We start from the raw sequence: 24,986 nt of genomic DNA on the forward strand, positions 1-24,986 counted from the left end.
AAAATAGCATTTTAGGAGGAAGAGAAATTGGCACCTATCCTCCTCACCCCACCTCTGGCTAGAGCCTTGGAGAGGCTCTTTTGAGCAATTATGGAGTAAAATTACATCAGAATATACATTAATGAGAATATTTTGAATAATGAGAATACTGCTAATTATATCTTTTCTTTTTAACACAAGGTCAAGCACTTTATGGCAACTCTGAGACTCTCAGTGTGCCCAGCAGGGAGCCTTCTATCCCGCACACACTTGTAAAGGCCATGACAGCAGGCTGGATGATATGAGGTGTGAGAAATGAAAACTTTATGTGCAGACAAATTTAGATTTTTAAAATATTTTCACTAGGGGCATAAATAGAAAGAAATTAGACCACTGGGATTTCAGAAAATGAGAATACAGACTGTGATTTTTGTTTTAAATTTTAGTACTGAGAATACTCAATACCTAAGTAGTAAATAATCCAGCTAGTCACAAAAAGTAACACTTCAATTTTAACTGCATAGTTTTCACATACATTAAGCTATTTTGTTCAAGGAAGGAGAGAAAATTGTGTGCACTTAAGTAAAAGAAAGAAGACAAAAAAGAAAACTGAATGAACATAGGAAACAACATATACTTCCTTTTATGAGGCAGCCTTGATGTACAATTGGGGATACCAACAGATTACACAAATCCAGTTTCCATAATTTTAAATTTAAGTATACTATCATAGATAGATTTTTTTAATCTTCCATAGTAATTTATTTGTTATAAAAATATTGATACATTACAGCAAGGGTAAAATTTTAGAGTAAACATTCATAAACAACCAGCTAGATTCTACCATTAACATTCTACCCACCCACTTACTACTTTACACATTTCAACGTAAACTGCAGATATTCCATCCTTGATACTTAAGTCAACATTTAACTAGAGCTCAATATTTTAGGTTTTATAAAAAATTTACCTGGAGTGATAGTTATTATGAGATCTGCTGCAGTTTGACAAATGTATACACCTGTTCTGTTGTGGGAAAATAAGAAACATTGCTATCCCTCAAGGGTTCCTCATGGCTCTTTCCAGTTGACTTCCACCCCCATGCCCCAGAGACAACCATTCTTCTGACCTCCCACCACAGGTTAGACCTGCCTGATCTAGAACTTCATAAAACAGAGCCAAAGGAAAGGTATTATTTTGTGGAAGGCTTCCTTCACTGCGCGTAAAGTTTTTGACATTTGTGCAAGTTGATGCATGTATCATTGGCCATTCTCTTTTATTGCTGAGTGGTGTTCAATTGTGTGAATATGCTACAGTGTATCTCTTACATTGATCTGCTGATGGACTTTTGAGTTGTTTCCAGATTTTGGCTACTACAAATAAATCTGCTATGAATCATGATGTACAAGTCTTTGTGTAGACACATATTTTCATTTATCTTGGGTAAGTAATTAGCAGTGCAACTGTTGGGTTGTTAAGAAAGTACACGTTTCTTTTGAGAAAGCAAACTGCCACATCATTTTTTCAAAGTGGTCATACCATTTTATATTACCACCAATGATGTGATGTTTGGGAATTGTGGGTTGCTCTGCAACCTTGCCAATATCTGGTGCGGTCAATCTTTTTATTTGTAGCTAATATGGTGGGTGTGCATGGTATCTCATTGTGGTTTTAACTTGCGTTTTTCTGAAGACAGAAAATGTTGATGACCTTTTCATGTGCTTAATTGGCTGCTGGCATTCTTTGCAAAATGTTGTTCAAATATTTCAATGAGGCTGTTTGTTATATTATTATTGAGTTGTAGAAGTTCTTTATGTATCATAGATACCAGTTTTTGTCAGATATGTTTTGAAAATATCTCCTTGTATGTGATTTGTTTATTCATTTTTATTGGTATCTTTTGATGAGCAGAATATTTTCATTTTTATGAAGTCTTATTTATCAATTTTTTTCTTTTATGGTTATAGCTTTCTATAATCAGTTTTTGAAACCTTTGACCACTCCCAGGTCATGAAGATATTCTACTCTCCTTTAGAAGCTTTATAATTTTAGCTTTTGTGGTAGGGTCTATGATCCATCTCAAACCAATTTTAAAGTATGATGTGAGGTAGGGATCAAGACATTTATTTTCCTTTATAAGCTTATATCTAACTATGCCAGCACCTTTTTTTTGTTTGTTTTTTGGTGGGCGGAGGTAATTAAGTTTACTTATTTATTCTTAGAGGAAGTACTGGGGATTGAACTGCACAACATGCAGGCCAAGCATGCACTCTACCACTTGAGCTATAAGCTTCCCCCACCAGCACGATTTCTTGAAAAGACTTTCCTTTCTTTATTGGATTGCTTTGACATCTGTGTCAAAAATCAAAAGGCCAATTAAGAGCAGATCTATTTCTGGAGTATTCTGTTCTGTTGCTCTATTTCTTTATTAATGCCAATACTACCCAGTTTTATAGTTAATCATCACAGTTTTACAGTAAATCTTAAAAGTCAGATAATATGACTTCAACTTTTTCTTGTTCCAAGTTATTTTCTCTATTGTGCAATCTTTGCATTCTTATGTAAATTCTATATAAATTTTATAATCAGCTCATACATTTCTACTACAACTCCTGCTGTGATTCTGATTAAACATGCACTGAATCCATAAGTCAATTTAAAGCAAACTGGCATAAGTCTTCTGATACATGATCATGGCATCCTTACTTATTGAGATATTCTTTAATCTCAAAATATTTTCTTACTTCCTTTGTGATTTCTTCCTTGACCTAAAGATTATCTAGATGTGTGTTGTTTAATTTTGAAATATTTATGATTTTCCTAGATATATTTTTGTTACTAATTTCTAATTTAATTCTGTTGTGGATGTAGAATATACTTTATGTGGTCCAATCACTTTATTTTTATGGAGACTTGTTTTATGTCCCAGCATATACTCTCCCTTGGTGAATATACCATGAGCACTTGAAAAGAACATGCATTCAGCTAGATGTAATGTTCTATAAACATCAATTAGGTGAAGATGGTTGACAGTGTTATTCAGATCCTCTTTGCCTTTCATGATTTTTGTTTAGCTGTTCCATCGCCTGTTAAGAGAGTGATGTTAAAATCTGTAACTATAATTGTGGACTTATCTATTTTTCCCTTTAATTCCACCAATTTTTGCTTCATGTATTTTGAAGCTCTTTTATTAGGCAAACAGACATCTATGATTGTTATGTCTACTTGATGAATTGACCCTTTTTCCATCATGGCATATCTCTCTTTACCTTTCTGAATTCTTTGTCTTGAAGTCTGTTTTATTGGGTGTTAAAGTAACTCCAGCTTTCACAAGCTCGCTGTCTGCATGACATATCTTTTCCTATCCTTTTACTTTTAACCTGTCTCTATAATTAGTGTTTCTTAAAGAAGACTTATATTCAGGTCTTATTTTTTTTAATCCATTCAGACTTAGCCCATTATCATTTAATAATGGTCTAGCACTTCGTTCATTTTTGTTTGTTTTTCCCTTATTTTTTTATTTTACTATTCTCTTTTTGCTTTTGGGTTTTTTGGCTGCCTTCTTTTAGAGTATTTGGATATTTTAATTTATTAACTGACTTTAGATATAATTCTTTGTCTTGTTTTTAGAGGTTACTCTGAAGATTACAATATATATGCTTAATTTATGCATCTACCAAGTTTATATTACACTTCTTCACTTAGATGTAGAAATGCTGCGATTACACAAGTCCATTTACCACACCTCCACCGTCCTTTATACTAGAGTTGTCATATGTATGACATCAACATACACAAGATTATGCAAGGTGATGTTATAATTTCTGCTTTAAACAGTCATATATATATATTTTTTTAGAAAATTAAGTGTAAAACTTATTTTAAATGTATTCAGATATTTGCCACTTCATTCCTCCCCAAAGATACAACATTCCATCTGCCATTTGTCCCTTCACCCTCTGGAACTCCCTTTGGCATGTCTTTCCAGCAGATCTGCACTATTACAAATTGTCTTAGTGTTCTTTTATGTGAAAATGTATTTTGCCTTCATTGTTGATGCAAAAACCTGGGTTGACAGGTTGTTTTCCTTTGAGCCCTTTAAAAACATCGTCCCACTCTCTTCTGGTCTCCATAAGTTTTGAAGAGAAACCCATGAACATTCAAATTATTGTTCCTCTGAAATGTAAACTATCATCTTCCTCAGCTTGCTTTCAGTAGTTTCCCTTTGTCTTTGGCCTTTAGTGGTTTGTTGATGATGTGCCTTGGTCTATTTTTATCATATTTATCCTACTTGGGGTTTGCTAAACTTCTTGAACCTGTCAATGTATGTCTTTCACCAAATTGGGGGATCATTTGGCCATTATTTCCTCAAATATTTTTTCTGCCCCATTCTTTTTCTCCCTCTAGGAGTCCAACTACACATATATTAGACATTTTGATATCCCACAGGTTCCTGAAGCTCAGCTTAATTTTTTTTCAATCTTCTCCTCTCTTCCTCAAATTGGATAATTATTACTATTCTATTTTCAAATTCAGAGAACCTGAGAACATGAGGAAGATATAATTAAATTCATTATGGCCTATATTTGAAGGCTTATTATAAACTAAAGGAAGCTAAAAGAGACATGCCAGTCTAATTTTTAAAGGAAACTGTACCAACTAAAGATGACCTACACCACTTGAAATTCAAGGAAATAAGGAAATGACTATTGTTGAGCACCTATTACTACTATTGACATCAGTACAGTACAGGAACTACACTGGCATTTTCATAGATACCATTTGATTTACTCCAGATCACAACCCATTAATATATTAATAGTAATAATATTATTGTCCATATTTTCCAGATAATAACACAGAGGAACAAACAAGTAAGTTGTCCCACTAGTAAGCTCAAGAACTGGAACTTTAAGTAGGACTGCTATTATCGTCCTTTCTACCACACATCTCATTAAAAAATTTTTTAGAAATTCACAAAGAATTAGATGTGTCAGGGAGAGGGTATAGCTCAAGCAGTAGAGCTTAGTGTGTACGAGGTCCTGGGTTAAACCCCCAGTACCTCTTCTAAAAGCAAATAAATAAACCTAATTACCTTCCCCACCAAAATAAACAAACAAACATAAAAAAAAGAATTAGATGTGTCAGCCAGCCTGATTTCCTTTTGTAACACAATTAGTATATAAGTAGATGTTAGAAGTATGGGGGACACAGTGTACTAGGATTTCAGCAAAGCATCTGTGGAAAGTAACATAGTGTTTGGGGCTGGGAATTTAGGCTCGAGACAAATCTTTTAAATGCGGCTTCCACCATTTAACTCTTTATGTGGCTCTGGCCAAGCCATTTAAATTTCCTAAGCAATAGTTCCCTCTCTCTTAAAATGGGAACTATAACAGTATGCATCTTACAGAGTTGTGGTAGACTGAATAGGAAAAATGTACAGTAACTGCCATGCAGTAAATGCCAAATTAATGTTACCCATTATTATTAAAGCATAGCATTCTGTGGACAAAAGATAAAATAATACAAAATCATTATATAATAGTGATGAAATATTTAAGTAACAAGAAATATCATTAACCTCATCCTGTTCAACTTCTACCAATGTCTGCTTTTGTTTTGTAATTTTCCAATTATCTTCTAAAAAAGAAATATTGTAATGGGATCACTCAAGATTTATACAGAACTGCTGGCTCGAAAAGAAATATGCTTATTATTTATAATAGGAAATCACTGGAAATCACAGGAATGCATTAGAAGATTGCTTAAATAAATTATGGTCAAACTATATGCACCTAGTGAAAGACACGTTTTTAGCAGACCACTTGACTGCATGAGAAATGCTTATTTCATATATAATATAATCACAATTTTGTATATGCGTATAGGAGGATAAAAATATGAAATACAGCAAAATATTAATATGATCTTTCAAAGGTAGTGAGGTTATAGATGATTTTCATCTCTTTATTTTAAATTTCTATATTTCCAAGTTTTCTATAATGAGCAAGAATTATTTTTATAGTTGGAAAATATTTTGGGAAAAATTAATTTGAGCAGTTTTCTGCCATGACCAGCTTTCTATCAAAGTTTCTAGTCCTTCAGACCTAAAGTTTTGATCTCTGACATGGAGATGTAAAGAAATCTTTATTACCGAAGATACTTAAAGAAAAGATGACATGGGGATAAAGAAAGCCATAATAACCACCTTTAAATATCTTTATCTATCTTAACTAGTTAACAAATATCTTACCTATCATTTAGGAGAAATGTACATTTTCTCTGTCTGGATGCATGGCCAGATCTGCTTTTTGAAAAGGACCCATCCTGGGAGAAAGCACCATCCTAAGATACTGGAATGAGCTGCCTTGAGTTATAAGAGCCCAACACATATTTGTTAACTGAACAAAGAGCAGGAATTCATTCACCATCAGGGTGCTCAGACATACCCAAACATCAGAAGGTGTTTGGGCAGTAGGTACAGACAGGGTGACTGGCCTTTTAGGCAAGTCCCAGATCTAAGAGTTTTGTGCTACACTCTTGGTCTGATTTCAGGCTTAGTAGATGTCAAATCCTCATTCTATCCCAATTATAACATCGTGCTAGAAAATTTTGGTCTGCTTCATGGCAGTTTTCCAGGTGCCACAGTAAAGGGGTGAAATTGCCTATAATCTTACAAGGATGCTCTATCTCCATCGACCTGGAGGGCCTCTAAGGACCTTTAACACTTGGGGGCCACTTACATTTGGCATCAAAAAGAAGAGATGGGAAGGCAGGGCAAGGGAACAGAAAGGAACAAAACCTAAACCAAGAGCTACAGGAGGCATTTTTGTTGAGTTTCTAAACAAAAGCAAAACCAATTTCTTGTCAGACAAGCTCCACATCTGAGATTCACAACCCTGGTTGGCAACAACCAAGTTTCTTGTATTATACCTCCAGAGATACGGCAGAATGTTAAAAAATTAAATTACATTTCATTTTGTTTAAGTTTAAAAGAGAGAAAGTGCCATAGCAGATTTTCAGAAGTAGGATGGAAACTAAAGATTACAAATAAAAATTCCAGGAAAGCAGGAGGAAAGCCACAACTTGTATAAATCCTCCACCTCAAACTCCCCACTGTTGTTCTAGCAAATGTGACTCCCATCCCATCCCAGGGCAGATTCTACACTCTCTGTTAAGGAGCCAAGCAAGCGTTAATGAAACTTCAAAATCTAAAATGTTGCCCAAGACCTCATGTAGGACAAGTACACACCTGCCAAACTTCTCCTCTGCCACTCACCCCACTGCCTCTCCCTGCACTGCACCCTCCCAGAGCACTCCTAAGGGTCTTGTGATCCGAGGGCCATTCACCACAGATGAGTTCTCTCCTCCGATCTCATCGCCTCTTAAATTCTGGGTGTTTGAAATGGAAGCAATTCCAACAGAGATATTTCCCCTCAATATCACTCAACTCTAATTCAAGACATTCAAATAACCACCTGGACAGTTGCCCCCAAAGACAAAAGCTGCTTAGTTTACAAGGGCATGGAACCCAGCTAGCTTTCTCTGGGTTCCAGAAGGGAACCACAGTTACTCAAACACCACTATTATTAGTCTATTGTAAACTCTGAATGATGCTGAGTTTTATAAATAATATACATACAGCTTGGACATGACACTTAATAACCAAAGATTAACATGGTGCAATCCATTTTGATTGCACAGCACACCCAAAGGAGATAGAGAGAACACATCTCATAAGAGATAAACTTAAATTTCCGCTGCCTTAAATCCTCTTAGAATGAGGAAGGGTATAAAAATATCCAGCCGACCAGTCGTCCAGCCATTAAGATATAAGTGTCCCCAGTCAGATGGGCCTGCGTGTCCAAGTTGGAAGAACCTTGCCAGTGTCTTAACACCCATACCCTGAGGAGCCTGGGCTCTAAGAAGGCTCGCCGGCCCCATTTGCACAAAAGGGTATTTTACTTGAAAGAAGCTTTCTTGCTTAAAAAAAAAAAAAATTAAGCCACCCATCTAGTACAACCCTCTCATTTTACAGATGAACAAACAGGCACAGAGAGGTTGAGTGTTTCACCCAACATCACACAGCTGGTGTGCCTAAATAACACAGATAAAATTACAGCCTAAGTTCCAGGGTTGTTGACACTGCCACCCTACCATGTAGTTTCATTTTTAAGTAAGTTCTATATACTCATATTATCCAATTTTAAACTATAAAAACTACACTGGCATCTGGGTGACCTCTGGGAAAAGAGATAGGTGCAGACCTCACCACAATTCCTTCCCCTTCTCTTGTCTCCTCTGTCCTTCCCACATCTCAAGAAAAGATTTTCCTGCCAGGCAATGACTTCATCACTTTCCTTCTCACTAATTTGAATACTCTTGTGGGAGAGCCAAGCAAAAAATGAAAATGATGAATGACTCCTTGTGCAATGCAAAAAAAATGTGGTATTTGGGATCTCAACGTGATGGAATACCCCTCATGCAGAAACAGAACACGCTTCTATCCAAAACAAAAAAGCAGAAACAAGGGTATTTCAGTGTTTGGCCAAATGGTAGGTGTGCAGAAGATTTTAAAGGGGCAGATGAAAGCAAATCAACCCTCACCTCCAAAACAGGTAAGTGTTTAATTTGAAAGAAAAACAGAAGTTTTTCTAAAGAAATCACAAAGCAAAGTCAGGGGAGAAATGGTAACAGGGAGAGGAATGGTGAATAGGGGCAAAGAAAAATATCTGCTTGACTATCGAACACATTTTGAGATTTTTACCAAAACACATTTTTAAACCTAGAGCTCAGCCTCCATCTTCTCACCACAAGTACACAGGTAAGCAGTCACACTTGAACTATCATGAACACTAAATTCTAGGGATATTTTTAAATTTTTCCACATATAAATTAATGTTACTTAATAAACCAAGTTTGGGGTTTTATATATTTAGAGATGTTATTTTTAATTGATATATATATTTGAGATATAACACTGTAAAAGTAAGGTGTACATGTTAGTTCGACACATATATTGTAGTATCATTGCTATTTGTAGCAATAATTAGCATCTCCATGATGTTACATAATTATCATTTCTTTTTAGGGGTTGGAATAATTAGGTTCTTGTCTCTTGCAAGTTTGATGATTATAATACCATTTTTTTTTTAATGGAGGTACTGGGGATAGAACCCAGGACCTCGTGCATGCTAAGCACACGCTCTACCACTAAGCTACTACATCCCCCACATACAATATTGTTGTCTACATTCACTACACTGTGCATTAGATCTCTAAGACTTAGTTACTACTCATTGCAAGTCTGTATCGTTAAACAACATCTATTCTCCTCTCCTACCCTCCAGCTCCTGTCAACCATCACTGTACTCTGTTTTTATAAGTTCGGCTTTTTCAGATTCCACATATAAGCAACACTGTGCAGTAGTTCTCTTCCTCTGTCTAACTGATCTCACTTATCATAATGTCCCCAAGATCTAACCATAGTGTCATAGAACCAACTTTCTTAAATGCTGTTTTCTTACCATACATCTCTTGCTGCATTAGAACCTTGGAACATACTGTCAGTCTTTACTTTTACTATTTCCAAGCAGTGGCTGTCAGCAGTCTGCATAAGGGAAAAGCGCCCATTAGTTGGTAGGTGAAGGGGAGATTAAACCAGCACTTGCTGACCACCCGTTCCACGTCAGAGGCTGTCTGACAGGCTTTACATTTTGCTGTTCACTTTGACCCCCCTGAGACAGGAGTCACATTTCTAAATGGGCGTCACTACACCTTACTCACTTTAAGATGAGAGAGAAGTCATGAAATTTGCCCCAGGTCAGTAGCCAACGAAGCTCCAAGGCCTGTGCGGCTGCCAGGATTCCCTGTTGCCCTGCCCCATAAGCCAGATTTCTAATAAGCTCATTTTGGGTGCCCCAAGGTCATTTAAATGGCCCTGTTGTTAAGAAATAACTCTTCTGCAGTCTATAACTATAGCAGAAAACTTTCCACCCATCAACAGATCCAACTTCCTTCTCAACTACAGTTAACACTCTTGGCTTTCTCTCTAGGAGAAACCTGAACTGAGGGGAAAAAAAAAGAACTCCCCGTCAGCATCTTTATTGATTGCCTTCTCTAGCCGAAAAGCTTGCTTTACCTTGCATTACTTTTCTGCAGTCTTTTTACTTATTCAAATGCAACAGAGGCATCTGACAAAATGAGTATCAGATATAGTATAAAATCAAGCAATTCTGCAGAGTAATAAATTTCTAGAATGTTTAAGGAAATTCAAGAGAATGAAACAATATCAAACCCATGCTTTCTGACTGACAAAAAAGGTTCAGGGTCTCAAGGAAGATGTGGGTAATGCACGAGGCATACCACGGGGCTGATAAAAATGCTCAAACAGTTGAAGATTTGGCCCTTTTGATCCGGTGCTTGTTACCTATGAAAACGATAAAGTGTTAAGATTTAAATAAAGAGAAAAAATTTGATAAAAAAGAGAACTGGATGCACATATTTTAAGGGAAACACACACAGGGACAATCAACTATGTTTTCTCATCTTTCAAGAGAAGCTGGACTCAAACAATACATTTTTGGCAAAACAGTAACTAGTGATGAGCCATTGTGCTTCTAGTATGATGAGAAAAAACTGTCAAAATCTTCAACAAAAACTCCACCCCAAGAAAACACACATCACGATCTTGGGCCAAGATGACAATGATTTGTTTCACGGACGTTCATAAGCACCACAGTTGGAAGAATGGAATGTGAAGGTCAAAAAGAAAAGAAGAACCACATCTAATGTGTAAATAATAAAGAGAGTTCAATAAATATGAGCTATGAACTAAGAGGCTCGCCTTTAGACACCCTTCAGGACACCCTCACCCTACTCTGGAGTGGAATGTAGGCTCCTAGAAGGAAGGCCCCACATCTGCTGTATCCCCACTGGGTCCCAGGGCCTAGCACAGAGTCCTGCACACAGCTGGTGCTGAAGAGAAATTGGCTGACTGAACTTAAAAAGGGAAAGAAAAGAGAAGGGAAGGGAAGGGAAGGGAAGGGAAGGGAAGGGAAGGGAAGGGAAGGGAAGGGAAGGGAAGGGAAGGAAAAAGCTGAGACTATTACAAGCTACTTTTGCAGATAAGGAAATGGTAGCTTGAAAGGTTAACGTTATTAACGCAGTAAAAGGCGGAACTGGGATTCCAACCCAGGGCAGCAATACCCCATGCTGTGGTCTAAGCCCCTAGGTCAAACCAAGATGTGTGATCTTCAGTCATGCAAAATGAGAGAACGTGGGGAACTATGCAGTTGCTGTGAATACCTCCCACAATGGATACTCTACAACAGGGTCTAGTTTTTTCCCTAAAAGTCTGGTATACCCTCAGAAGATTAAGACTGCCACCACTGAGAACGTGCAAACGACTGTGCTGTGAATTTGGAAGAGGGCTCCAGAGAAAGGGCTTCCACTGTGTTTCCAGCACCACGGAACCACCATAATGGCCGGTCAATTTGTTCTACCAGATCCTGAGGTGTTCCATCACTCTCCTGGCCTCAGCATGATGGTCACATTCAGTCTCACTCTTCTGTACAGTTAAAGTTAGGATCTTTCAGGTTGTTAAACGTTGTTCAACATTGAGAGAGAGAGAAAGAAGGTTCGATTCTAATGAAAATGCTATCTAAATAGAACACGTTATAACCATCACAGAATAGCAATCATAATAAGTTTATTCTACTTCAAAAAAGCCAGTTACAAAATGTAAAAATAAACATCCTAGAACACTAAAAATTAATGTGGAGGCTTTTCTGGAAAGTAATAGGCCGTTTTATAATTCAATTCCAGGAGCTTGGCATGTGAAAGGTTAACTTATTCAGGTGTTGAATTGAGACCCAAAAACAAGCTTTTAATGGAGAACTTGCCAGAATAACTCTTCGGTCATGACCACCAGAGTCAAAGGCCAGAGTTATATTCTAAACCTTAATTTAGAAGTAAACATTAAAATGAAGATTTCTTTAAAATTCTCCAATAATTTTCACTTTAAAAGTACCAAACTGGCCCATAAAAAAAGCTCACGCTAATTATTCCAAAGCAATCAACTTCTTAAAAACCCTTTATTTCACAATTAGGCTAACATCCCATTAATTTGGAACTCTTATCAACGTATTTATTCTTTGCTCATTACCTATGTGCACATTAAGAGCACACCAATAACACAATACAGGCATTAATATGTAAAACATCAACAAAAGCCATCTGGAAAGCTAATGAATAATCAAGGGATTTCAAATTAAACTACAGAATTTTCCCCTAGAATCTTTAGGACAACACTGTCAAGTTTAATCTATTCACTTCGCCTCCAGAATCAATTTTTCAAACTTTATGACAGGTCTAATCGCTTCCACCTGTGTCTCTAGCTTGACTCCTGACTGGCATGCTACCAGCCAGGGTGGAAATGTAGACAAAGACCCCTATTAGGATCCGGCTGTTTCTCTACTGTGAGGTCACTCAGCCATTAAATTAGTTCCAGCCCAATTTCTGTCCTCTCAGGCCTCAGCTTCAGGGGAGGAGGGTGCGCAGTAGAGCGAGTTAGGGGAGCAGAATCAGAAGAGGGAAAGGGGGTAAGAGATGTCTAGGGCTGACTAGACATGTACGCATAGAGGTGAGGAGCTGGAACTGGTTCCAAAATGTGAAACAAAAATACTATCTTTCTTAAATGATGCTGGCTATTTTCCCCTGTGCAATTTCCCCAAACACTTTTTAATGACTTTATGGGATTATTTTTTCCTTTCTTTCCTTTGCTTGTAGAAAGTCAACTGTCTCCCATACAAAGTTTCCTCAACTAACATGAAGCTAATTTGCAAAACCATTTCAGCCCTTTGCAGGCATTAGAGGTTACTGAGAGCTAGAAAGACTAGCTCCGTGTAGGATTCTGACCCCCGGATCACTCAAAGGAGCTGAGTTGAAGGTGACTGGGGAGTGTCTTCTGCCCAAATCTCACAGCTGAGGAGAGCAAGGCCCGGGAGGGTATCACTGCCAAGGTTACAGAGCGAGTTGGTGATAAGTCTTCAGTTCTAGCACTTCCCTACCAGACGGTAAGCTTCATGGCATCAGGAACAACGCCTGACACAGTAACTGCTCCAAAAACTTCACTGACTAGTCTACTGCTCTCCCTGCTGCGCCCGCTTCTCTCTTTCTGCCCAAACTCCCGGGCTCAGACCAAGAAGGGTACGCAGAACTGCACGGACTGAATGTGCACTGAGATCTGCTTCTTCTGATGCGCTGTGAGGCAACATGGGTGCCCTCCCCTTCATTTCATTCTCCCTCCAGTGCCTGATACAGTGCCTGGCATACAGCAGGCACTCCATAAATGCACATTCCATGTATGATGAAAGGAAACTGAAGCCTGAAAAATCAAGGGACTTATATAGTAAATAAGCTTAAATGGTAAGTCTGAAATGGTGAAAAAAAATTATTTAATAAAGAAATCTAAATTATTCTTTACAAATGACAACCAGCCCATCCATGGCTTGTTTATTCAAGTATGTAAAGAAATCAATGTAAACAAAATTTGTGTTCATCTGGCTTACCACACACTGTGGCTTCACACATAAGTCAGTATCTGACAGCAGCTTGGTACAAGTCATCAAAAAAGATACCATCAGTTAAATAAAAGATGATTCCAAAACTATCACAATGACTCAGTTAGCCAGACTCTGTGCTCCAGAGTCTAGCTTTCCGCATCATGCTTTCCCCACAGCTGAGGGTCAATCATCACTTACTGGGAGATTCAACAAAATGTTTAGTGCTCCTGACCAAGTCAGGGCAGAGTAAGCACCTAGAAGTGCTTGTCCAGCAGGGACGAGAGATGAGCAGTGGCCCATCCACACCCCCTTGTCTAGACCCCACCACCACCACCAGCTCACATTTGCAAATGGCTCCCTAGGTCTGTAGCTGTAGGACAGGACCATGGCACACAGTAAAGGTCACTGGTCCAGATCCAGTACTAAACCCTAGGACTCTATCCAACCAGCTGAGCTAGCTGGTCACAGGAAAACCTACCAGGAAATAGCATGGAGGGGAAAAAAAGAAAGACTAAGTCAACCAAAATCAGCATTTCATCCAAAAGGTGTTACCCTGACAACAGAGTAGAAAACGCATTTCATGGTTAGAAATATCTGTCAGAGAAAATGACTGGAGTTGGGGATCCAGGGTGAAATTACCTCTTCTGACCAAACTTGGTTGGGTGGCACAGCCTAGTCAGACTTTCGTGGAAATGTCACTCACTCGCATCGTCTTTGCTTTTTTATTTTTGGAGGGGGGTCCACAGGCCCCTCAAATACCCTGGAGTTACCAGCAAGCAACTACCTTATTTCCCTCTGCTACTCCTCCCCCCAGAGCTCTTTCTCTCTCCTCTCCCGAACCACTGACACAGCTTTAAAATCCACAGGGTGGGGCAGGAGGTGAAGGCAGTGGTGGTTCATGGCTTCAAGACCAGCCGGCTCTCCTACCCAGAGATCAAATGAAAGCTTTCAATATCCACCTTATGCCACAGTAGTTTAAGCTGGGTTTGTGGTTAAAGAAAAAAATGATGTCCTCCAATAATCTGTCGAAAGAGAACTTTCCAAATCCTCCTAGATTTATAATAACATAGAAAAAGACCTCTAATGACTTTGAGTAAGCAGTGAAATAAAACCAGTGTTACCTGTCAAATAATTATTTCCACCTACGATTTTAAATCTTATAAGCACTGAAGCTATCATATTGTATATTCTACTCAATGGCCTCCAGCTATTTTGTTTAGTAGTCTGACAAACAGAAAGTACATGCCTGTGACAAAGACTTCCATCTGTCCTCTAACACCTAGCCTCCTGTCCTCCTTACTAACAGAGCCCTGATTTTCAGCTAGATTCATGGGTGCCAAGTAAAAAGACCACATTCATTTTCTAGCCTTCTTTGCAGGTAGATACGGTCATGTGACTAGGTTCTAGCCCTAGGATAAAAACAAAAATGTCATGAGCAACCTCTGAAAAAGTCCATGAAGAATGGGGGCACAGCCCTCTTTATCCCTCCTTCCTGCTTACTGGCTAAAATGAGAGAGAATATAAATGCTTGAGTCATCTTTTGGACCACCTGCTAAGGGTGACAGAACAACTCAACTGAGTCCTTAACACTGTGAGCCACACACTGGCCCTAGGCTATCCATCTTATTTACAGGAAATAAACTTCAAGCCTGTTTAAGCCACTTTAATTTGGGAATCCTTGTCTCACACAGCTGAACCTAATCCCGACTGACCTAGAAACTGGTACCTGAATGGAGCAGGGTGTAGGGCTAAGACCTTGTGCACACCACAAGAAACGGGCCTAAAAATGCAGGAGGATCTGGCGGGGGCAGTTGGCAAGGACACAGGTCCCACAGGTTCACCTCTAATGTACAGTCATGCAGCCGCAAAGCATTCAGTCAAGGCTGGCCTTTGGTAGCTTGGAAGGTAGACCATGTGTCTGTCTGTCAGAAGCTGTATTATTACAGGGAAAGCTCTGAAAACTCAAAATGCCAGTGTTTGTCAGAAATAGGAACAACTCCACTTACAGTAAATTCTGTTACCTAGCATTCTACACACTGGTGTGCTGTATGATGCTAGTCGATACATATAAAAGTACATAAAAGCAGTGTCTGGAAGACAAAAGCTTTCAATCCACATTAGCTATTATTATTGTTATTACAACAACAGACTGAGTGTCCATAAGAATAGTTCTTGTCTGATCAAATATAATGTTAGCTGGAGAAATGTGTTTGGTCTTCTTCCTAGAAAGTAATCATCTGTATGTTTCATTTATCTATCTCATGATCCCTTTGTGGACAATCTTGGGTGCTTTTGATACCAAGGTGACCTCTTCAAGCTACTTCTCTTAAAAAAGGCTACAGCTCCCCCGAGGAACTTCGCACCGGGCTCACTGACTCAGTAGGCTGCAGTAACGCTCCCTCTCAGTGTGAGGAAGGAACCCACATGTGCAGCGGAAGAGGACACACACCTACGGTAAGTCATGGTGAGCAGTGACTGCTTATTCAGTATCTGCTCTGTGCCAAGCAGAGAGATTAATCGTTAATCATCAAAGCCATTTCACCCTCTGTGCTCTGCAGAGACCAGACAAGAAAAGAAGGTTCATAAATGCTCTTTTGTAAAAATAAAACCTTTTCACGTACAGAAGGTTCCGACGTCACTCCTGTCAAGCTCAGCTACAAGATACTTAAGACAGAATTTTTATTTTTCAAAAAAAAGATCAGTATCACTAACGAACTTACCAATATTCAAGGGTAATAAAGCAGTGACTTTACACAGCATTTTTTTCCATCCTAAAGCACAGGCTCACCAGAGTAGAAGGAAACTCAACCATTAGATTGCACAGGAGCCTCGGTCCACCACCCTAGCAGGCCCTTTTGGTAACACACTGCCCACTGCCCAGACTCAGCAATTTTTCAGTGTTTCAAGATTGCCCCGACACAAAATATTCTTCACTGTTGTCTACAAAAACGGTCTGGAAATGCCAGTGGTTCTCTACTGGAATTTAACCTCCCAAAATCTTCTGTTAAATATTGTGTCTGATTTTTTTATTTGGAAAATATGATTATAATGGCTCATCCTTTCAGTATAATACAGTGGTCACTGGAGTAACAAAAGATTATCACAGAGTTTATACAAGCAAGTAGTAACTGTTCCATCTACAAACACAGGCTTTTTCTTACCTACAGGGGAGTAAGGGATTGGCAGGAGAGGGTGGGAACACTGGGGGAAAAAAAGTACCAATGACAACACGAAACAACTCAGTAAAGAGGAACCGTCCATCACCACAGCTCATACTCCCCTTCATACTCCATGCCCCACCCTTGCAAGTCCCCGTATACTAATGCTTTTTCTGCATCCTATTCATACACAAAAACTGCCGTTTCCATAATTTTGAGTATGAGAGTAATGAAGTCCTAAAATTATCTCAACATTTTATATCAACACACTAGCAAATTCCAGAAATTATTAAGAAGAAAGGCCAAAATATTTCTATACGTTCCATATGCTGCATTGTATATCTGGCTAATTATGCAGTCCCATGGGCGAAAGTGCCCAGAAACTGTGAATCCAGGGGGGTTTCTGGAGGCTTACATTCCTTACATTTTAGTCCCATGTTGAGTGAAGATGCTTTTCTTATTCACTCCCTCCATAATCCTACTTTTTAAACTATCTCAATATGAGTATTAACGAATACTGACTAATTTGGAGTTTAAAAATTCCATTCATCTGTTTTCCATTTTTTAACCTTTACTCAAAGTCCATGAAACAGAAGGAATAAAAGGGAAAACTTGCAATAAGAGTAAATTTCAAACATCCAAATGCGATTACAGAGTGCTTTAAAAATGCATTGGATAGGAACATACCAAAACAGGTTTTCAGAGTACAAAGCTCCAATTTATGTCAATTTAACACAGCTCACATGTCGTTCAAATTTACTATCCTGATACTCCTGCGAAACATCTTAAACTGGTTATAACATCTTAACACTGGTTATACCAACACAAACACAAAAGTAAAACAGTAACAGAAACAACAGTGCCACCTGTTAAACATGTTTTTTCATAATGTTCTTTTTCCCAAGGACATTCTGAAAGGTCCAACTAAAGCAAGAGAGTCACAAGGCACAAAAATACTCCGTTCTTTAAAACACAAATCTTTGGTGGAAGAACTTTACTTAACCTCTCTTCCTACATTTTAACTCTTCTAGGACAGGGCTAGTCCCACCTTGCTAGCGGGCTTTTTAAGAGTTACTGATCTGCATCTCTGTCCCTCTCACCCAGCACTGGTTAGAGAACGATCAACATAAGCAGACTCCTCCAAGCAGGTACGGAAGCCAGTCTGGCCAGAACTCACCCATCCAGAAGACTCATCGTGGTAGGTGTCACTTCGGCAAACAGAACTGTTTTCCCAAGTTTCTTTGTCTGCAAATTTTGTCGGTAGATCTCGAAGTCAAAGTTTTCTGATGAGAAGGCCTCCATGTCCGTCACCACAGGTATGGCAGATGGGGTGACTTCTATTTCAGATGTATAGGATGAAACAAACTTAAGGGAGAGCTTGCTAGATTTTATTACTCCATCAGGATCCACATGTTTCCCCAGCCACTGCATAAGAGGAGCCCGGATTTCCTGTGTCATAAAGAAAGAAGTGGAAAGGTCGTAATTTGGCATTACGTTAGATGATGGTAGCTTCTCCTTAAACATGCAATTTTGGTAATATAAGTACTTCCTAATTCATGCCCAATAAAAGCCAGGTTAACATATTCTGAACACTCAAGCTATTATGCAACAGACAATAAGTACACTAAGTACACTTATATTACAAAAACAAACTTCAGAAACAAGATCCAAGGAAAGAAGTACATTTCTATTCTATACTATATCCCAAATTCTTAAAAGTCCTCTCCACACCTACAGCCCACTAGTGACTCTCTAGCCTTCTATGCATTTTACAGAAAACACATACATTTATACTTCCACCCCTCCAGGAAATTCACTATCTCACCTGGGGAAATGAAAAGCTAGGTGAAAAGTCACAGAAGACAAAGCACCAAGATATTAGAGCATCTGCTCTCAGCCTCTGTACAACATCCACCTCCCCTGGAAGACAAGTTGACCACCACCAGCGACTGATGGGTCACCAGCAGGTGAGAAATGAACTTTCACAAAGGGAAAGCAATGGGGTACCCAAAGATGCTTTCTCTTTGCCCCAAATGGAGGCTCAGGGAGGCGAAGCAGAACTACGGGAGATATTACCTCACCCGGTACAGGCCTAACCCAGTATAGCCTCCCAAGAGGCTGCAACTTCCTCTTGGACCCTGGAGCACCGGAGCATCCCCCACAGGTGGGGCATCAGGGGCCGGGGGGGGGTGCGCATCATCCCGAGAGACCAATGCAAAACATATTAAAATCTGTCAGTTTCAGATTTTAATATTTGGGCTCCTGGGCCATCTTCATGCAAATGCCAGGCACTTCCAAAGAGATGAGTCCTTCTGTTAACATCAGGGGTCTGTCCCAAAGCTCTATGTGCTTATGAGAAGCAGCTTCAAAGATGAAATTTCATTTAAATTCAATTAATGAACTTTTAAAACTCACTTCCACATTGCAGAAAATACAGAGGATAGAAGAACAAGTTAAATGGCTTCAGAAGGAAGTGATCAGAAGAAATCCAGAGGGTGAGACAGTCTACAGCACAACAATCTTCGTGTGTGTGTGTGTGTGTGTAAGGTGGGGGAGTATCCTCGGATACTCTGCAGGCAGCAAGAAAGCAGGAAGAGGACAACACGGCAGTAAGAAGAGGACTGAGAAGTAGCCGCTGGACTCAGTGCAGCAGAGCCCGTCTGGTGGAGGCAAAGCCTAATGGAAAGGTGGAGGGAGACTAACCACAGGACCTGAGGACAAAACTCTGGCCAGGAGTTTCCTCTAATGGGAAAACAAAGAATAGGGCAGTGGCTACAGGGAGGAACAAGGTCAACACAGGTTCTGTTTGGTTGTTAAACGAGAGAAGTAACAGCATGATTTTTTTGTGATGATGTGAACGTCCCTATGGAGAAAAGGAAACACGCAAACAAGGGGTAGATGCTAATACTAGCTCAGGCAGAGAGGTCAGCCTTAAAAGCAGAGCTGCTCACCCCGTAGGATGGGTAGGACTCACACCCACCCTGGTAACACCAGCCCTGCTTGCCCACTGGATCGTGGCCCTCCCTCACTCCTTGCTGGCCACACAGATATGCAGGACAGCCCTGGGAACTGAACTACACCACTGCCGCCCTTTCCAAGACCACCCGGAGGTGGGAGTCCCAGTGCTGGCAACATCATCTTCTGATTCCCTCTATTTTCTCGGTAAATAAAAAGCATAAGCTAAGAGTGAAAAAGAGGAAGGAGGTGTTGGAAGTTTGAGAAGGGAGGGTGAGAAAATGAAGGAAGCAGGATAAATCATATGAGCAACAGGAAGCATTCAGGGTTCACCTAGGGTTAGTGATTCTGAATTCAAAGGTACGACTTCATGTTTTTATGCAGTTACACTCAGCTATACACTATGTGGGACAGGCACAGAGGAAGCTGAGGGTGTGTATGAAGCAGCAACATGACTGACTACAGATGATGCACCAATGGAAACATAAAGAGAAATAACACAGGATCCTAGCCTAGAAGCTTATGACCCACTGGCGAGGACAGCGAGGAATGCCCCAGGACAAAATAGGACAGGCCAGTGCAGGGAGTGGGACACAGTGCCACAGGAGGGGTGCAAAATAGAGGGTGATCCTGCTTGAAAAAGCACCAGAAAAGTCATTGGAGGTCAAGCTGAAGTGAGCCACCAGGAGAAACAGCAATAACGTCCCATCTTTGCACAAAGAACCAAGATAAAATTTAAGTGGGATATTCCCTGTTCATTGTTAATCCTTTAATATACACTCTACTGAAGGAAGAAGACAAAATGAATAAATTACAAAGGTAGCTCCCTATTACAGGTGGAATATTTGTCCCCCCACCCCAGATTCATATGTTGAAATCCTGAAGCCCAAGGTGATATCTGGAGATGGGGCCCTTGGGGGTGATTAGGTAGATCATGAGGGTGGAGCCCTCATGAATGGGATTAGTACCTTTATAAAAGCAACCCCAGAGAGCTCCCTCACCCTCTCCGCCAAGTGAGGACACAGCCCAGAGATGTGTGTCTGCAACCCAGGAGAGGACCCTCACCAGAACAACCTTGCTGGCACTCTGATCTCAGACTTCCAGCCTCCACAAGTGTGAGAAATAAATGTTCGTTGTTTATAATATAACTACCCAGTCTATGCTATTGTTTTAGTAGCCTGTATTGACTAAGATACCCCCAAACCTCAAATCTGGCCATTAGTTAGAACCAGCTCTGCTCTTTAAACTTCAGTCAGTGCCCTTAAAGCATAAAGTGAACAGATCTGACTTTCCTTCATCACATTCCCCAGAACAGTTGGATGTCACAAGGGCCACACACAGGCTAAAGATACATCAGTGAATAGGTTAAATCACAAAAATAGAGCAGTAAAACAATCCGGATAACAAACATTTTTTAACTAACTTCAGTTCTCATCAACTCAAGCAGAGAGTGGAACAGTTATTCAGTGGCTGTAGGCAACATGAACCCCCCATTCAAAGTCAATGAAAATCAAGATGAAACAATAAAGGAGCAGCTAGCACCAAGTGGAACTTTCACAAAGGGAATAAAGCAGGGAGTCTCCTCTGGGGTGAATTATCCAACTAGCCATCTACACATCATTCATCTACTAAACTTTGCTTTTGAAAGCAATACTTAGAGATGTATAAATATGCAAAATAAATTAAAACTGATCTAAGCAAGGTTACACAAGTTTTTTTTTTTTTCCCCTTATATCTCTTTCATATAATCTTCTGGGACTTAATCAGAACCAAGAAAGTTACTCAGAAAAGAGACTCTGAAAAGATATAAAATGAGACCTGGAACCTGTTAAGAAATATAACCATATATCATCTCTAATTCTCCTAAATATTTATATTCACTATAACCAAATGCAACTTTAAGCCATCAAGTAAAACTGAACGCACATGGTGGGGGGGGGGAGTCCTCCAACCCCATTATTCCTGGACAGGAGAATAAAATTCTGGTCACAAGAAATGTCAAAATAACTACATGTTTGATGCATATCTGCCTGGTATGTCCTCTCAGATGTACTCAAGTTACAGCAATGACTTAAGAGCTGCAGAAGTAGCTGCTAACATACATAAGAGAAAGGAATTAATCCATGATTCTTAGCTTAACTCTACTAATGACCACTAAGACATTATAGAAATGCTATTGAAGAAAAAAGTTTGGATCATATTATCAAGACAAATGGGCTGACATAAGTAATATTACCAACCTTGTGTCCCCAAAACTACCTAACTCTTTAAACAACCACCAGAGCGTGCAAAAATTCCACTTCTTTAGGGAAGACTTCTCTGACCCACAGCCTGTCCCAGTCTAGGTTAGTGACTTAATAGCACATTTCAAATTGTAGTTCTATAATTTGTATAAACATTTATTCAATGTCCCATTGTCTTGCTAGAATGGAAGCTCCATAAAGACAGCAAATGCATGTTTCTGGCTTGCTCCTAACTGTATTCATGGCACCTGGTACCAAGTGTGGCAAACAGTGTGTGCTTAGTAAGCATTCACTATATAAATGCATATTAAATTCCTTACCAAAAAATTCCACAAGTAACAGATATTAAAGGTATATCAAGAGATAAAACCCCCCAAAAGGCATTAAGAGATGGCCTTAATATGGATACACAAGCATCAAAAAGAAATTTGAAATCTTTAAAGCTGAATTAGTCCTGTTGAAGACAAAATAGCTCCTATCAAATTCCACCCCAATGAAATTCATAAAAACCTTCTAATTAATGTTATTTTTTTAACATTTGAACTTCAAGAATTTAGTATTTACCTTTCTCTAAGGTTTCAGGCTAATTAAATACAATTTAGGTGGAACCAAAAACAACATTTTACAGTCACATAAATGCTGGCCCCTTTGAATTAGCCACAGCACTAGGGAAACACTAGCTATTCTTAAGGAAGGTGAATGTGCCTTTGTTTCTTATTAGGACATATTGCACACAACATGAAAACCCCAAGGAATCCACCAAAAATGTACTAGAACTGGAGAGTTTTTAGCAAGGTTGTAAAATGCAAGGTCAATATACAAAAACTGGGTGTATTTCTATGAATATCTGGAGTCTGATTTTTTTAAACACCATTTTTAATGGCATCAAGAGATCTGAAATATTTAGGGATGGATTAAACAAAATATGTTCCAGACCTGTACACTGAAAACTATAAAGCATTACTGAATTAAAAATTAAAGAAGCCCTAAATAATTGAAGAGCTATACCATGTTCATGGATTGGAAGACTCAATACTGTTAGGATGTCGATTCTTCTCCAAATTGATCTATGGATTCAATGCAATCCCAACAAAATTCTAGCAAGCTTTCTTTTGTAGAAATTGATATGCTAGTTCTAAAACTTGTACAGAACTAAAAAGACCGAAACAATTTTGGAAAGAAAAAAATTTGGAAGACTTAAAATTAGCTAACTTCAAGACTTACTATAAAGTGCAGTAATCAAGAGAGTATGGTACTGGCATACAGACAGATATATACTACTGAAAACAGAGTACAGAAATAGGGCCACACATATATCTTCAACTGATTTTCAACAAAAGCACCAAGGTAATTCACCTGAAAAAGGATCATCTTTTCAATACATGGTGCTGAAACAATTGGACATTCATATACCAAAAACAACCTTGACCCTTACGGTACATATGTATAAAAATTAGCTTGAAATGAATCACAGACCTAAATATAACTATAAAACTTCTAAAGTAAAATGTAGGAGAAAAACTTTCTGATCCTGGGATAGGTAAAATTTTTCTTAGATAGAACAAAAGAATCATGAACCATAAAAGAGTGATAAACTGAACTTTATAAAAATTAAGAACTCTAAGAACTGCTGCTCTTCAAGAGTTAATGCTAAGAAAAATGAAAAGACAACAAACTGAAAGAAACTATTCCAAATACACATACCTGACAAAGGACTTGTATCCAGAATGCAAACAAAACAAAACAAAAAAACCTCTAAAAACAATTATAAGAAAACAATTCAACTTAGAACATCAGTGAAATGACCTGAACAGCCACTACTCAAAAGAAAACATCAGATGGCCAATAAGCACATGAAAAAATGCTCAGCATCACTTGTCACCAGGGAAACACAAATTAAAACCACAATGAGATACTGCTATACACCAATTAGAATGGTTAAAATGTTAAATTCTGATAATATCTAATGTTGGCAAAGATGTGTAGTAACTGGAACTCTCATACATTACTGGCAGGAACATAAAACAGTACAATAATTTAGGAAAACAGTTAGGCAGTCTCTCATCAAATTAAACATACCCTTGCCATATGACCCAGAAATTCTATTCCTAGTTATTTACCCAAGAGAAATGAAAACACTGGTCCACACAAAGACTTGTACATGAATGGTCATAGAAACTTTACTCATAATACCCATCAAAATGCAAACAATCCAACGTCCCACTAACAGGAGAATAGATAATTTATGACATATCCATACAATGGAACACTATTCAGCAATAAAAAAGGAATGAACTAACTATTCATATGGCAACAAGGTAGATCTCACAAACATAATGTTAATTAAAATAAAATTTAAAAAAAGACAAAACACAGAAGAGTATGTACTGTATGATTCAATTTAGATGAAGTTCCATGAAAGACCAATCTAATCTATATGATGAATAGAAAGCAGATCAGTGATTGCCCAACGATGAGCATGAGGGTGTGAGAGTGGATGAGGACTAAATGAGAAACAGGAAAGGGAATTTTGTGGGATACTGGAAATGTTCTCTATCTGGGTTGTAACGGTGGTTACTCCAGCGTATATGTTTATCAAATTCTACACAGAAATAAGTGCATTTTCTTGAGTATAACTTATACCCAAAGTTGATTTTTTAATGCAAATAGCAACAATCTCCCTCAACACTAAACAAAATTAAAGTCCACAAGACTCCATAGTCACAAATGTCCAAAAGAACACCAATGTCCCTACTTCTGAAGAAATGAGTGCTTAAATTTACATTTAGTGTAAATACACAAGTGGCTACTCCAGTTAGTGAACATATTGTAACGGCTGCTATAGAGAATGCAACTAAGGCCAGAGATGTACAGTATGCTATGCCGAGTCACATTAGAGCCTTTCCATCCCATCACTTGTCTTATCTACTAAATGCACCCATCTAACAAGACTCAGTGGGTGGAACATAGCCCTAACTCTGATTCAGCACTGGATTCAATTCCCAAGAAACACCAAATAACTGATCTTAACTTTTAAAGGTTTTCTTTCTCAGAGACACATTCACCTCATTGTAAATAATCAGATT

The 24,986-nt window shown here is 38.8% G+C and overlaps 1 protein-coding gene across 1 annotated transcript in view; it reads right to left on the reverse strand.

Annotated features, from left to right (window-relative positions):
- The window catches only part of HLCS (holocarboxylase synthetase), a 172,795-nt gene that overhangs the window by 109,768 nt on the left and 38,041 nt on the right, over nt 1-24,986 (reverse strand). Inside the window, exon 6 of the mRNA XM_031687000.2 lies at nt 17,880-18,151. Within this exon, the coding sequence (XP_031542860.1) occupies nt 17,880-18,151 (272 nt within the window). The remainder of the gene's footprint in view (nt 1-17,879; nt 18,152-24,986) is intronic.

The sequence above is a fragment of the Vicugna pacos genome, chromosome 1 (assembly GCF_048564905.1).
Source record: "Vicugna pacos chromosome 1, VicPac4, whole genome shotgun sequence".
NCBI lineage: Eukaryota > Metazoa > Chordata > Mammalia > Artiodactyla > Camelidae > Vicugna > Vicugna pacos.